Source organism: Xyrauchen texanus, chromosome 9 (assembly GCF_025860055.1).
Source record: "Xyrauchen texanus isolate HMW12.3.18 chromosome 9, RBS_HiC_50CHRs, whole genome shotgun sequence".
Taxonomy (NCBI): domain Eukaryota; kingdom Metazoa; phylum Chordata; class Actinopteri; order Cypriniformes; family Catostomidae; genus Xyrauchen; species Xyrauchen texanus.
Window position 1 is genome coordinate 24,103,053 of NC_068284.1, and position 15,536 is coordinate 24,118,588.

Sequence of the window (15,536 nt, forward strand, 5' to 3'; positions counted from 1 at the left end):
CAACCTAGTCTAATAGAATGAGCGTTACTGTAACAACTTTTTTTGAAAACTGAGTTGTACATTCCACTTTCTGCTGCAATTTAATTGTGAAATGAACACTAGAGGCACTACAACTGTGACTTTTCACTTTCGCACAAATCACAGGTACGATGGCTTTCTATGACTTTACAATCACATATTCTTTGCTCTATTAATCACACACTACAATGTTATTTTATCGAAACACTTTTTTTTAGCTTATCATTTGAAAAGATGTCTTGTTCACCTCTCATTTATCTTTTAGGACACTATTGGTTAGGTTTAGGCTACAGTTTTAGGATAGGGAGGTATGTTTTGCTCCTTAAAACCTCCCTAAAAATTCCCCTTAACCTTGTCTCATAATAAAATTATTTCACTCGCTTTTGACACATAATTGTGGTTTGCAAAAATGTTGCCATTCTCATGTGAATATCAGGAGATCAGGCTGTTTATAACACTGCATCAGTTAATCAAGAACACTACCATCTTGGCACAAATGTTAATCTTTTGAAAATGATCATGAATGAAGCATACTGTATTAGTGACTTTACCAAACTAATTAAAGCTTATTAGTTCACTAAAGCAGAAAGTTTTGTTTTTGTGTGCTTTAGGCAGTGCTAGCCCTTCAGGCTGAGGAGTGCTGAGTATGCTACGGCAGTCTGAGCCCAAAAACCTCAATCTGATCATAAGCAGACATGAGTGAAACTGTGGAGAACCTGGACACCAGGGAGCTTGGCTTCTCAGATGCTGAGGATGAGCCTGAAGAGGTGGACTTCAGTGAGTTCAACCCCTCAGGTAAATGTTTTTAGCCTTTTCAAGACCCAAATCATCCATTTGTTGTACAATAAACTATTTGAACTGTTTATCAACTGGTGGGTTGTGGACAATGGAAATAACGATGTTAAATGCAACTAATCATATAATCAGGCAGAGTTATGATTGAAAATAAATAGGCTTATATATTATTACGAGCAGGAACGGATTAACCACCAGGCTGATTGGGCCGTTGCCCAGGGTCCTCTAAACCCAAAGGGTCCCAAGCTCTAAATCAATTATTAATTTATTTTGAGATTTCTATTATAAATCCACGTAAATGTCAGCCTTTTGTGAAATACGATTTGTTCATCCAAATGCATACTGGACTACAGCAGCACGAACACTGACACTCAAGTATGCACTCAAGGAATCTGCATCTCACAGGTGCAGCATGTTTATTTGAAGGACTGAGAACAGCGTCTGATTCACAAAACACTTCCAAACACAAAGATAAGGTGCAGTATACCCTGGCTGTGTACAAAGCTGATGGTTTCAATTCATATAAACGACTTAAAATGGTTAAGTCCTGCATGCATTTAATGTTTAATAATAAAGCAAAAGATGCCTTAATACCCTAAATATGTGCACGGTAACCGTTTGTAATATTTGGTTAACCGTGTGAGTTCATGAATGGTTATTCTGTTATTTGTCGGGGCTCGGGAATAAAGAAAGTTTATTGTATTCATCAAACACAATCTCAGATAGCAGGGAATAAAGTGCACAGTGATGGATGTTAATAATTTGCATATTATCAGGCCTGTGCAGTTTATGGTAATATTAATTCAGCTTCATGTTTCATTTTAAGAACATTTCCTGTACTTTTGTATAATAAGCAATTTTGGTACTGTGTTGGGCCACCACTTGATGTCATTGTAAAATCTGGGACCTGATGCAAAACCAGTTGAGAATCACTGAATTTTTTAATTATAAGTGAGACTTGAGAAGTAGGATTTATCTGTGGATTAGGCTTCTTATTATTTACAGCAGCTTAGACAGGAAGTGGTGAATGATTCTGTCTTTTTAATCAAACATCTGGCTCTGAGAACACAGAATAAAAGGGAGTGATTTTTAAGATAATGACTCCTCAGCTTGGCCATTTACATTACAAATACTCACACACAGACTTGTGCTCACATTCCTCAGGCATGCCTCAGTCCACCCTGTTTTCTCTTTCAGGAGATTGCCGCATCCCGTTCTCGGCCGTGTACAGGACAGTTGGCTTTAAAGAGGCAGAAGCTCAGGTCTACCTGTCCACTGTCCCCATCACTGCCAAGATTCTAGAAGTTGAGCGCTTCACCAGGACCCCAGACCGCTTCAATATCTCCAAACACAGGAGCGTGTCCAAGGTCTGTGAAGCACACACACACTTTTCAATTTGTGCCTTTAGCAGTAAGTTAAAGAGATAGTCCACCCAAAAATGAAAATTCTGTCATCATTCACTCACCGTTATGTTGTTTCATACCCGTATGAATTTCGTTCTTTCGTGGAACACAAAAGTAGATTCTATCCTCAGTCACCATTTACATTAGATCTTTTTTCCATTCAATGAGAGTGAATGGTAACTGAGACTAACATTCTGCCTATTTGGCAGAGGGCATCTCCTTTTGTGTTTAATGTAATAAAGAAAGTCATATGGATTTTGAAGAACATGAGGGTGAATAAATGATGACAAAGATGTAAATTATTTCTTAAAGAATGGAGGTTCAAAGATATTACCTATCACAGATCTCATGTCACTGCTGTGTCCACAGGCAATGCCAGCAGTGTTTAAGATAGAGCTTAAACATGGTAATTTCACTTGGGTGGTGAAAAGGAAAGAGAAGCACTTCATGGAGCTGCACAGAGAGCTTCTGCGCTACAAGACCCTCATGAGGATTCCATTACCCACTCGAAGGTCAGACCTCTACTCTTCAGATAAACTCCCTCAATGACCTTAGTGTACACATGGTATTGACATCTGTTTCAGCCGATCCAGTCACAAGGAGAGTGTGCTTAAAACTGTCTGTGACCTAAATTTTATAAGGAATTATTAACAAATGTATCTGGTATTTTGTTCAAAAATCGAGTTAAAGGATTATTCCAGGTTCAATACAATTTAAGCTTAATCTTTAAACCGCTTCGAGTCGAGCCCGCAGGGTCGACATCGGTAGCTCCTCGCAGAAATCGCATCCGCCCTCAGTGAGGGCGAGCTCTGCGTGCCCCAGTCCCAGGCAGAGAGCGCAGATGATGTGGCGGCCAAATGTTCAGTAAAGGACACCATTTGGGCCCATCTTGTGAAAATAAGCAGCCTAATATTATGGGTTTTGTGGCAGATATACACTTATACTATGGTCTCGAGGTGAAAATAGGGTCTGAAATGTTGTGTAATCTAATCATTTAAAGTTAAACTGACCACTCATACAATTACATGTGGTGTCCAATTGAAAAAAACCATACAAATTTCACTGATAATTAGCTTAGGATGAAAGTGTCAGCTAATTGAATAAAAGTATGTCAAGCACACACATCCAAAGTTAATTTAATACAGTTTACTGTATGTGTTAGGGATGGGCATTTTGGTAATTTTGTCTACTCGAGTACTCTGACTAATTACTCGAGCACTTGTCGAGTACTCAAAGGGCGATTACATGTTCATAACAGTATATACACTCACCTAAAGGATTATTAGGAACACCTGTTCAATTTCTCATTAATGCAATTATCTAATCAACCAATCTCATGGCAGTTGCTTCAATGCATTTAGGGGTGTGGTCCTGGTCAAGACAATCTCCTGAACTCCAAACTGAATGTCAGAATGGGAAAGAAAGGTGATTTAAGCAATTTTGAGCGTGGCATGGTTGTTGGTGCCAGACGGGCCGGTCTGAGTATTTCACTATCTGCTCAGTTACTGGGATTTTCACGCACAACCATTTCTAGGGTTTACAAATAATGGTGTGAAATGGGAAAAACATCCAGTATGCAGCAGTCCTGTGGGCGAAAATGCCTTGTTGATGCTAGAGTTCAGAGGAGAATGGGCCGACTGATTCAAGCTGATAGAAGAGCAACTTTGCCTGAAATAACCACTCGTTACAACCGAGGTATGCAGCAAAGGATTTGTGAAGCCACAACATGCACAACCTTGAGGCGGATGGGCTACAACAGCAGTAGACCCCACCGGGTACCACTCATCTCCACTACAAATAGGAAAAAGAGGCTACAATTTGCAAGAGCTCACCAAAATTGGACAGTTGAAGACTGGAAAAATGTTGCCTGGTCTGATGAGTCTCGATTTCTGTTGAGACATTCAGATGGTAGGGTCAGAATTTGGCGTAAACAGAATGAGAACATGGATCCATCATGCCTTGTTACCACTGTGCAGGCTGGTGGTGGTGGTGTAATGGTGTGGGGGATGTTTTCTTGGCACACTTAGTGCCAATTGGGCATCGTTTAAATGCCATGGCCTACCTGAGCATTGTTTCTGACCATGTCCATCCCTTTATGGCCACCATGTACCCATCCTCTGATGTCTACTTCCAGCAGGATAATGCACCATGTCACAAAGCTCGAATCATTTCAAATTGGTTTCTTGAACATGACAATGAGTTCACTGTACTAAAATGGCCCCCACAGTCACCAGATCTCAACCCAATAGAGCATCTTTGGGATGTGGTGGAACGGGAGCTTCGTGCCCTGGATGTGCATCCCACAAATCTCCATCAACTGCAAGATGTTATCTTATCAATATGGGCCAACATTTCTAAAGAATGCTTTCAGCACCTTGTTGAATCAATGCCACGTAGAATTAAGGCAGTTCTGAAGGCGAAAGGGGGTCAAACACAGTATTAGTATGGTGTTCCTAATAATCCTTTAGGTGAGTGTATAACAACATGTCTGACAAACGTCTCTGGCTGCTGTATTGCATCTTGTTGTTCCAGGGTATCGTCAATGTATTATTATAGGCTGTTATAAAATATGCATCATATTTTGTCATTATGTGAAGATTCACTGCCCAACTCTGAAAGAATGTGCACAACGCACGTCTGTCTGTTCTTTCTTCAGGTTACCGTAGTAATCTTAATAAGTGAGCACCAGTTTTTTTTTATTCACTGTCTGAACCTTCTATAACAAGAAATGCCATATCCATTGCATTTCAATATGCATGCTCAGTTGAAGTTCAGTTTTGAAGATGCTGCATTGTTCCATTTAACTGAGCTCGGTCTAGCTGTTTGAAACTCGTGCCTGCTGTACATTGCCACATGCGCTTGGTGTGTGTGTGTGTGTGTGTGTGTGTGTGTGTGTGTGTGTGTGTGTGTGTGTGTGTGTGTGTGTCCAAATATTTGCTCTTGTGAGGAAAGCCGCGATGCTCTATATTTGTTTTTGCTGTGATTCGTGAAGCGTTCCATTCAACTCGGAGAATCTGAATTTCCATCTTTCAACTGAGGAAAGTGCAACGGAATTACAATTTATATTGGATATCTAACTTGGAATCTCGAGGGGAAATCTTCATTCATTTCGTCGAAATGCAGGTGTGAGTTACGTCACACAGGGCAGGGAGGGTTAGTCAGTGACAATCCATCCATCCATCCATCGTCAACCGCTTATCCTGTGTCAGTGACAATCATTCACTTTTATTAATATCCATGAACAAGTCAAAGTTCTTACATTACATGAAAATAAAGTGTGTTTAGCAAATGTTTTATAGAGACAGGTTTTCAAAACACAGTTAATTACACTCTCTTTGTTTTTGATTATTGTAATGATAGGATTGCAGCATCGTATCAGTTTGTTTGCCATGAGAAGACTCTGATAATCAATGTACCCCTCAAAGTCACAATGTAATCAATCTCAAAATATCTTAAAAATAAGCTCCCTTTTGTTTAGTTGTCAGGTAATTGTCACTGGATTTTGAACTGAGTGAAAAGTCACATCAGGCTTGATCACTATACTCGTGCCCATCCGTAGTATGTGCATCCTATATAAATGCCTTTAGTGGCAAGACTAAAATGCAGACTTTTCTGTGCTTAATGTCTATCTTTGTAATTGACTTAAGGTGCGTACACACTGCCAGCGACATCGCGCGCGACAGCAACTCAATACCATTCATTTTCAATGCGAGCACAGCGACTTCCGGCGACACGAGCTGTCGCGACCGTTGGCGCTAGATGTGGGCATGTCCAGCGACGCGTCAAAGTTGAGAAAAGTTCAACTTTGGAATGACTAACGGAAGCGACAGCCAATAGGAGAGACGACGGGAGAGCTCACGTGATCCTTCTCTCTCTCTCAGCTCCTGCAGTAACGGAAAGATGGATGAAAGGCTAATTCTTGCTGTTAGAAATGTTCCAGTGCTCTATGATATGTCTCTTCCCACGTTCAAGGACATTTTTAAGAAAAATACTGTGTGGAAAGTTGTATCTGAGATCGCGGGGATTTTATGGACACAGACAGACCGGCATTTGCATTTTCGCCGCAGATAAACAGCCGCTATGGCAAACAGCACGCCTTGTTTCTCATTCATCTTTGATATAAAGCATTTTATGTACTGATTCCATTTATATTTAGTCTTTTCCCTCCAAAATGTTTGTTTTTAGTGGCAAGAAAAGAGATTCGCTGTCAACAGCAATGGAATGGCATCCGTGAATGTCATTTATAAACGTTACTAGGTAACCAGTAGTGGGAACACCCACTAGCGACTTCACCGCCAGCCACTGGCGACCTGCAGCGATAAAGTCGTTGGCAGTGTGTACGCAGCTTTATGCAATCATGAATTCAGAAACCCTCCCCTGAAATTCATAAGTTTTCACAGGAAACAGTTATAAACTATGATGTGTCTCGCCTTACCACTTGTGATGAAATCACTCAGACAGGTGTTAATACCAGGTGTAAATGGGGCCTATCTGTTAATATCATTTTTATAGGAGCTGAAATAATTCTCACTTGCTCTATGCTACTTTTTTTTTCTCTAAGCATTTTTTTTCTTTTGTCCTTTCTCTCACCCCTATACTTTTCTCTTTTTTGCCTCACCCTCTTTTCTCAGGTAACACGGCTATTCATTTTTATTGATACCTTTTTGCCATTGTTAGTGGTCCTTCAGCACAAAATGTTTTCACAATTTCTCCCTTTGTGTTAAGAAAAAGAAAGAAAGCCATATTGGGTTATAACAACACAGGAGGGGGTAAACTGACTGAATTTTAATTTTTGGGTGAACTAATCCTTTAATACTGCTGTCTTTCAGTCATACGGTGAGAAGGAAGAGCATTAAGCAGAGCGAGGTGAGGCAGATGCCTGTTCTGCCTCGGGGAGGAGGAGAGGAGCTGGCGCGAGAAGAGCAAGTGTCTAGTAGGAGGGTGAGTTTCTGTAGGATGCCAATTGCCCCACCAACCTTTGATCACATGACTAGAAAGTGAGCTTTCACAATGTTGAGCATGATGTGATCTTGCTCATTATAAAGCATCTGAGTTTGTGATCAGGTCTCTCCCACATTACGTCATTGCCATGATTTCGTGGTCTAGTCACACAATAACATGTACTTTTCACAATACCTATGTAAGTCCTGATTATGAGATAAATGGTTGCAAGGCACAACATTGTGGCCTTTAATATCTTTTATGATGGAATGAATGAACAGCTCATCCCATTAAACACTGCAAAGCATATGAATGAATCAAATCAATCTATTTTTCTATGTTTTTATTTATAAACACCACTGCTGTGTTTTGTACTATAATACCACAACATCCCATATTAACTAATGTTAGGCTGGTTGCTAGATGGTTGTGATAGTTAACTAACATTAATTAGCCTGCAAAAATTCACTACATTGCTGTTTGCCATGATTACCATTTCCATGTTAACAGTGATTTCTCTGATTGGTTAAATTAAACATGATTTTGAAAAAAAAAATAAATAAGTTGAAATCACACTGGCCTGTGGCTTCTATCTTGTAAGGGTTACAATATGTTGCAAAAAGTCAATTGTTTGATCTCTGTTGTGTTCCATCAATACGGAACCAAATTTTAAAAATGTTTTTCACTTGTTTTGCAGAAACAACTGGAAGACTATCTAAACAAGCTGCTGAGGATGGCAATGTACCGAAAGTACTATGCAACCGTAAGCTCACGTTTGATCTCTGTACCTAGTGGAATGAATGTAGGAATTTCATGCCCTTATGGAGCTCACATTGAGTTCTCTTTAATTAAGCAGCAGCACAAGGATCAATATTACAGATGGAGAATGTGTGTCCTGACCGTGTTAATGTACAGGTCTCTCAGATCAGTGCTGGCTAATTCAGAGGCTTTAAACAAGGGCATCCGCAATTCTTTGACTTCTCTCTCTCTTTCTCCCTCAAATGAATTGTTTCTTTCTCTTTCTTTATCTTGATTACACTATTTGGGTCAATAGAGCTGAGGATTTCGTGTCAACTCCTTTTAATTGAAGCTGCATCTCAGTCTCACTGGTATTAAGCAGAATTGTTTCTCTTTTCTAGATGGAGTTTATTGATGTGAGCCAGTTGTCCTTCATTCAAGACTTGGGCCCAAAGGGCTTGTAAGAACACACTATTTGTTTTGCTATGCTGTTTTAGTATTGCCTCTCAATGACCAACCATTTTAAATGGATAGATCATCCCAAAATTAAAATTCTCTCATCATTTTCTCACCCTCACCCCATCCCAAATGTGCATGACTTTATTCTGCTGATTTTTGGAATTTAGATTTGTAGGTCCAAAAAGCAACATAAAAGTAATCCATGGATTATGTATGTATGGAAAATGTATGGATTACCTTTATACTGCTTTTACTGTTTTTTGGACATTCACTTGCATTGAAAGGACCAACAGAGCTGAGAAAATCTTTGTTTGTTTCTGCAAGTGTCACATCTGGGATGGGGTGAGGGTGAGTAAATGATTATTTTGGGGTTGAATTATACCTTTAAGAGTAATGCCAAAATATTATTGGTTATGCTTAGATTCATCTTATTAGGGTGAATCTAATGAAAGCCTGTCAGATTCATTTTCACCTCAAAATAAATAACCCAAAAAATTATTATTATGAAGTCTATTTTAGATTTTTTGCATTGTGTCATAATTTATTAACAATTAAAGGACTTTCCTCCCAAAATTCTTATTACCATAATATGTCTAGACATTTGTATTTATTTAATTATCTATTTGAAATTTTCATTGTACTCAGTGATTTTTTTTTATTTTTTATTATTTTTTATCCATCCCAGTACAAATTAAAAGAAGTTTGCAAGTGCTGCCATAATGTATTAATAGTTTACAATTTAAATAATAATAATAAAAAAACAATTTCACAATACATTAATGTCAGGTTTTGTGAGGTTCACCTAAAATGAAATGTACATTTAATGGTTATGTAAAAAAGGCGTCTCGTGTTTGTATCTTTCAGAGAAGGCATTGTTTATAAAAGGTCAGGAGGTCACCGTATACCCGGCCTGAACTGCTGTGGCCACAATGAAATCTGCTACCGCTGGTCAAAGAGGTCATTCTCTAATATTTCTAATACATTTTCTTGTTCCACTGATACCATTCTATTTTCATGTTCTGATTAAATTGACACTGTGGCAATGCTGCCACTGCTCTCTGTTAAATAGCACTTTAGAGAAGCTTACTTTTAGCCTAGATTTGTCCTCATGGTTATGATAGAGACTAATGATAAAGTCATTTGTGCTCTGTGTTTAGGTGGCTGATCGTGAAGGACTCTTTTCTGCTGTACATGAAGCCAGACACAGGTGCGATTTCATTTGTCCTGCTGGTAGACAATGAGTTCAGCATCAAAATGGACTCCAAACACACAGAGACAAAACATGGCGTGGGGATAGAAAATCTGTCTAGGTGCGTTCTCTTAGATGGTCCAACTTAGATTCTTCTTTTTCTCCTTTATCATCATCTATTTCTCCTCCTTCATAATCATCATCTGCTCCTTTTCCTCCACAATATTTTGTAATAATATTGCCTAAACCAGGGCTATTCAACTTCATAGAAAAGTGGGCCAGATGGAAAAAATCTCCGGGGGATGTGGGCCAATTCAAAATGTTTTGTTAACATAAAGCTTCTATCAGATATTGTATTTGTTCACGGTATAAATAAAACATCGAGAACTTTTTCTTTCCAGCAGGAAGTATAAAAAAATAAAAGAAAATTGAGTAAGAGTAAATTAGATTGATGCTAAAATTGTATTTAATAATAAGAGTGAAGATTATTATAGATGAATTGATTTAAACTTTAGATTTTCATATAGAAAATTCAATTTCTTGACCAAATTTATGAATAGAACTTTTCTGTTTCTTCGAACTAACACTTGTCAGTCATCCATGATTTTAGTACTTTAAACTTCCCATTTTGTCAAAATTATGGATTATTTTTAGCGCAACCTCTGAAAGCGTCTAAAAACGTGGCGCTTCTCCACGAGACATTGTAAAAACACAGAGACTTCGTGTGGCATCTGTCTAGCAGAAGTTTACACATCAAAACAACTGAAAAACAGCACGATCAGACACAAAACGCATTTGATGTGAACGGCCCCTAAGAGAACAAACCTCACGTCGGCCTTTGAAAATTTCAAACCGGCTGCCAGTTGAATAGGCCTGGCCTAAGCTTACCTAAAATATAAACAATAATATAAATATAAACACACATCTGATATCTGTTATATGACTCTATAAATGCTTGGTGTGTCTTTTGTGCAGGAAACTGGTGCTAAAATTCACTAGTTACAGACATGCAAGATGGTGGGGTCAAGCCATTGAAAGCTTTGTCAGGAAACATGGAAAGGCCTTTTTAAGGACCCACCGCTTTGGATCTTTTGCCAGGGAGGAGGAGAACATACCCTCTAAATGGTGCATTTCATTTCAGCCAATACAATCTAAGTGGTCCTGTTATAGGAAAAAACAAAGATTTGCTCTAGGTGTTCTGTCAGATTTCTGTTTCATCCACTACTTTGTGATGTCTTGAAAAAAGCTCTTTATTCCTTATATTTGAATTTCCGACTCTCCAGGTATGTGAATGGCAAAACCTACATGGAGGATGTTGCCAATGCACTAGAGGAGGCCAAAGAGGAGATCTTCATCACAGACTGGTGGTATGTGCACACAGATTTCTCTTCAACAAGATATGTGTTTAGTAAAACTATATTGTTTCTGCTGAGGAATTTACCTTATAAACGTAATTACAGTTTTGTGTTGGTCGAAAAAAAAAATAGTTCCTTCTCAAACTCATGCCATTGAACCAGTGTTGCTGTTCAGGCTGGGTGGGATACTCAAATAAACAGAGCAATGTTTTGGTAGCACCACAGACTCAGTTTCTACACTTTTGGGGGAAATTAACCTATAGTAAATTGCCTTACTTATAGTTGTATCTGCAGATAAAAGGAAAGTTCACCCAATAATGTAAATTAATTTTACACCACAAGCATTTTCATTTTTGTACTCGTTGAGGATGAAAGATCAAACATTTATTTGATGTGCTTAATGTCAACATGAAACTACATTTTAAACCCAATATTACCTAGGTAATGTTATGTATTTCCAAATGAAACGGGATATTCAATAGAATATTTAAAAAATGTTAATTGTGAAAGTTGACCTGAGCTGGACTGAGAGCACTACTCCCAATCAGCACCCATTGGTTGAAATTAAAGGGGTCAATAGGAATCAAATTTTCCTTGATCTTTTGACATTGTACTATAAAATCATACTGTAAGTTTCAGAACTCAAAACTTCCTCCTCACACAATACACATGTTTTGTGTTTTATGCAGGCTGAGTCCTGAGATCTTCTTGAAGAGGCCTGTGGTAGAGGGCAATCGCTGGAGGCTAGACTGCATTCTGAAACGCAAGGCTGTAAGCTTCCTGAACATTATTTAGTGCAGTTTTCCTTTGCCCTTGTCAAGTAGTGGCATTCTCAGAACTCAACATGAATGTACAGTATTTTGTGGTAGAATTAACTTGTACTCTAATAACTTAATGAATGAAGAATGTTCTTTATTAATTCAGATTAACCTTACTTTGAGGCTGGATAGAAATAATTTATCTTTGTCTTTTAGCAACAAGGTGTGAGGATATTTGTCATGCTGTATAAGGAAGTGGAGCTGGCACTTGGCATCAATAGTGAATACAGCAAAAGGACACTAATGCACCTTCACCCGAACATCAAGGTAACGTGTGTGTCTCTGTGGGATTTTAAAAGGATTGTATAATGAGAGATCAAGTGGTCATTGATCTTTTATAGATAAAAGAGTTCATTTTGCTGTAAAAAAAAATCTCATTCTGAATTCCTTTGGTTTAAGACATCTGAAACCTGTAACATTAACCACTGACACATTAACGACGACACCTATTCAGTGTTCAGATATTTGGCCTGGAGAGTCCTAAGTAACTAAAGTAGCCTAGGAGCCATTTGGGACAATCTGCCAAACCTTGTTCTCTTCATTGGCTGTGTGTAGCTCTTTTCGCTCCACATATCCTTCCACAGTCTCCCAATGTTAGTAAAACAGTGGGTGAAGTTAATTTTTAACAATACCTGATTGTTTCTGTTGGTTCATAGATTGTGCTGCACATTTCAGTGTGTATTGTTTTGTGAAAGAGGCTGTTATTGAAGGATATTTTACATGATAACAAAGCTACATTCTGAGCAAAAAATAAGCAATCTGCTGTACTGTTGCTTATTTCATATTTAGAGGGGACTGAGAGTTACAGAGTCAAAGAGAGGGTGGAAAATGTTTAGGAAAAACTAAATTATGATTTTTTTTTTGTCGCAAAAAACTTGCCTGACATTAACAATGGACCTCAGGGGGAATATTATAAAATAATAAAAAATATGACTCCTTTAAACGTACTTGTGCATATACACTTTATGAAACAAGATCGTAACTGTTCTTATCTGTCAACAGGTAATGAGACATCCTGATCATGTCTCCTCCTCTGTCTACTTATGGGCACACCACGAGAAGATTGTAGTGATCGACCAATCGGTTGCTTTCGTGGGGGGAATTGATTTAGCATATGGTCGTTGGGATGACTGGGAGCACCGGCTCATAGATGTAGGAAGTGTGACACGCTCTGTTGCCCAGGCCATAGAGCAGGTGAGAGACATCATCTCCGTATAACATACACAATCGGTCATAAAGTTTAACACCAGCTCATTCTGCATTATTACTAAACTTATTGTGTGGTAATTTTGTTCAAAGTAGCCACCCTTTGCCTAGTTAACAGCACTGTACACTCTCTGAAGCATAAGTCTTTTACTGAAAATATTTTTTTACATCGTAAGAAACTAAATCAGCTGAGTGTGTCCAAATCTTCATAGGAGGCAAAAAGTAATTGCCATGTATTCAGCCAATTATTACTTTATTTACTTTGCTTTATTATTGGATCAACACCAAGAAATGACACACATTTCCCTATGTCTTTGGTTTTGCAGTTTGTGATTTCTGTTAGTAAAAATGTAATGGAATTATGTTTGTTTTGGGACTCAGGGACTGGATTCATCCACGCCAAAGAAAAAAGGTTCCTCGAGTGGAAATGGCAGCCGCTCAATGGTTGGTGAAGCAGCGGACCTGCCCAAACTGAAAGGCATTGGTCGCACTCGCAAGGCACGTTTCAGCCTGTACCATCACCTCCAACGTGGCCTTCACCATGCTGACAGCATCAGCAGCATCGACAGCTCCAACAGTAAGACGTTCCACTCTAACTAGCCTTAATTGGAGAAACAAGCCTGTGTAAACTGAATCCACAATACAGTCTGTGCGTGCGGTTCATTTGTGTTTTGTTTTCAATGTCTGTCCTTAAAGGGATAGTTCACCCAAAAAAATATATTTTCTCATTGTATACTCAACCTCATGCCATCCCAGATTTGTATGGCTTTCTTTCTCCAGCTGAAAAAAAAACTATGATTTTTTTAGAATAATATTTCAGCTCTGTAGGTCCTCCCAATGCAAGTGAATGGTGACCAGACATTTTGAAGCTCCAAAGGCAAATAAAGGGAGCATAAAGTAATCCATATGACTCCAGTGGTTATATCCATATCTTCAGAAGCGTTATGATAATTTGGGTGAGATTCTATTAATCATGGTACATTAAAACAAACATTAAAATATAATCATAAATATATGATTAAACTACATTAAATGCTATATTTAATGTACATATGTTTAATAAAATGAATTAAATGTTTTGCAAGGAACATATAAATAGCAAATATTTCATTATAGTAAGTGTTATGCCAGTGCCCAATATTTATTTATACCAAGTCAATATTTAAAATTTTTTAATTGTGAATTGTGAAAGTTGACCTCAGCTGGACTGAGAGCACTACTTCCAATCAGCACCCATTGGTTGAAACTTAAAGGATTCAAGAGGAATCAAATTTTCCTTGATCTTTTGACATTGTACTATAAAATCATACGGTAAGTTTCAGAACTCAAAACTTCCTCCTCACTGTTAAAAGAGCAGTTAATGAAACCACACTGTCAAAATGTTCCGTTCTCCACTTCCTCCACATTGTGATGTCACACTATGGTAAACATTTGCATATAACCATCTCCACAACAACACATCAACGCCTACTTTACCTTATCACTTCCGTAGCCCACAAAGTAGTAGTGAGCGGTGCGATGGCAAGTAGTGAACAGGTCAGTCAAGAGCAGAAAGCCAATCATAAAAGTGTGCATTTTACTGTCAAGTTTTAAAGGAGAAGCAGCACCAAACCCGAGCGTTTCTGACAGAGGGTCAGAATGAGAAAATGATCATGGTTCTTCTCATTCTTTATTTTTCCTCTGTGTTCGATAAGCAGTGATGCTTATCCTCTCTGGCTGATAGTTGGTTTAGCACTGTAGATCTATCTCTGCTCCTGGCTTTAGTGAGCGCCCCATTGTTTTCTTGGTTTAGCTCTCCCTGTTTGTTCTTTCTGCCAGAGATGACACATTTATAAATCGTTCTGCAGTCAGTCCAAGAGAGGATTAGGTGTATTTGAGACCGCAGCAGGGGAGATTTAATTTGTCACTGATTTTTTTTTTTCTGAATTTCACTAAATGTATTTCTCACAATGCCTTGATCTTTTTTGTTTATTGTTCTTCAAAGCATCCTCCCCGGTCCAAAAAGAACATTTATCAAAATCAAGCTGCAAAAACAGCTAGTTCTGGAATCCTTGGATTTATGAAATCAAAAAACCCAAAACTTTAAATTATGTCCAAACTATTTTATGAGGAAGCACATTAGATAGATGGATGGATGATTCAGTCAATTAGATCCCATCTTAAAGGGGTAGTTCACACAAAAAAATTTAATCTCACTTCATTTTCTCACCCTCATGCCATCCCAGATGTGTATGACTTTCTTCTGCTGAACACAAACAAAGATTAATAACAAAGATTTTAGAAGAATATCTCAGCTCTGTAGATCCATGCAATGCAAGTGAATGGTGATCAGCCCTTTGAGGCTCCAAAAAGGAGATCAAGTCAGCATAAAAGTAATCCATAAAACTTTAGTTTTTTAATCAAAGTCTTCTGAAGCAATACAGTTGGTTTTTGTGAGAATAGACCAAAATATAACTCCTGTTCATCTTGCCATTGTAGTCTTTAGGCACGATCACGATTTCAAGCTCAATCACACTTCTTAGTGCTTGACACATGCACAGAGCACTATATGGCACTATAGACGGCGTAATTGAACTTGAAATCATGATCTCCAAGAAGACTGCTGTAAAGATGT

The 15,536-nt window shown here is 38.3% G+C and overlaps 1 protein-coding gene across 1 annotated transcript in view; it reads left to right on the plus strand.

The window, feature by feature from the left end:
* The first annotated feature begins 664 nt into the window (after positions 1-664).
* Positions 665-15,536, plus strand: part of LOC127649172 (phospholipase D1-like) — a 39,373-nt gene continuing 24,501 nt past the window's right edge. Inside the window, 15 exon segments of the mRNA XM_052134145.1 lie at positions 665-709; positions 711-813; positions 2,011-2,180; positions 2,586-2,728; positions 7,046-7,157; positions 7,855-7,920; positions 8,297-8,355; positions 9,219-9,311; positions 9,512-9,664; positions 10,519-10,668; positions 10,827-10,910; positions 11,588-11,669; positions 11,873-11,983; positions 12,719-12,910; positions 13,304-13,499. Coding sequence (XP_051990105.1) covers positions 665-709; positions 711-813; positions 2,011-2,180; positions 2,586-2,728; positions 7,046-7,157; positions 7,855-7,920; positions 8,297-8,355; positions 9,219-9,311; positions 9,512-9,664; positions 10,519-10,668; positions 10,827-10,910; positions 11,588-11,669; positions 11,873-11,983; positions 12,719-12,910; positions 13,304-13,499 — 1,759 coding nt within the window.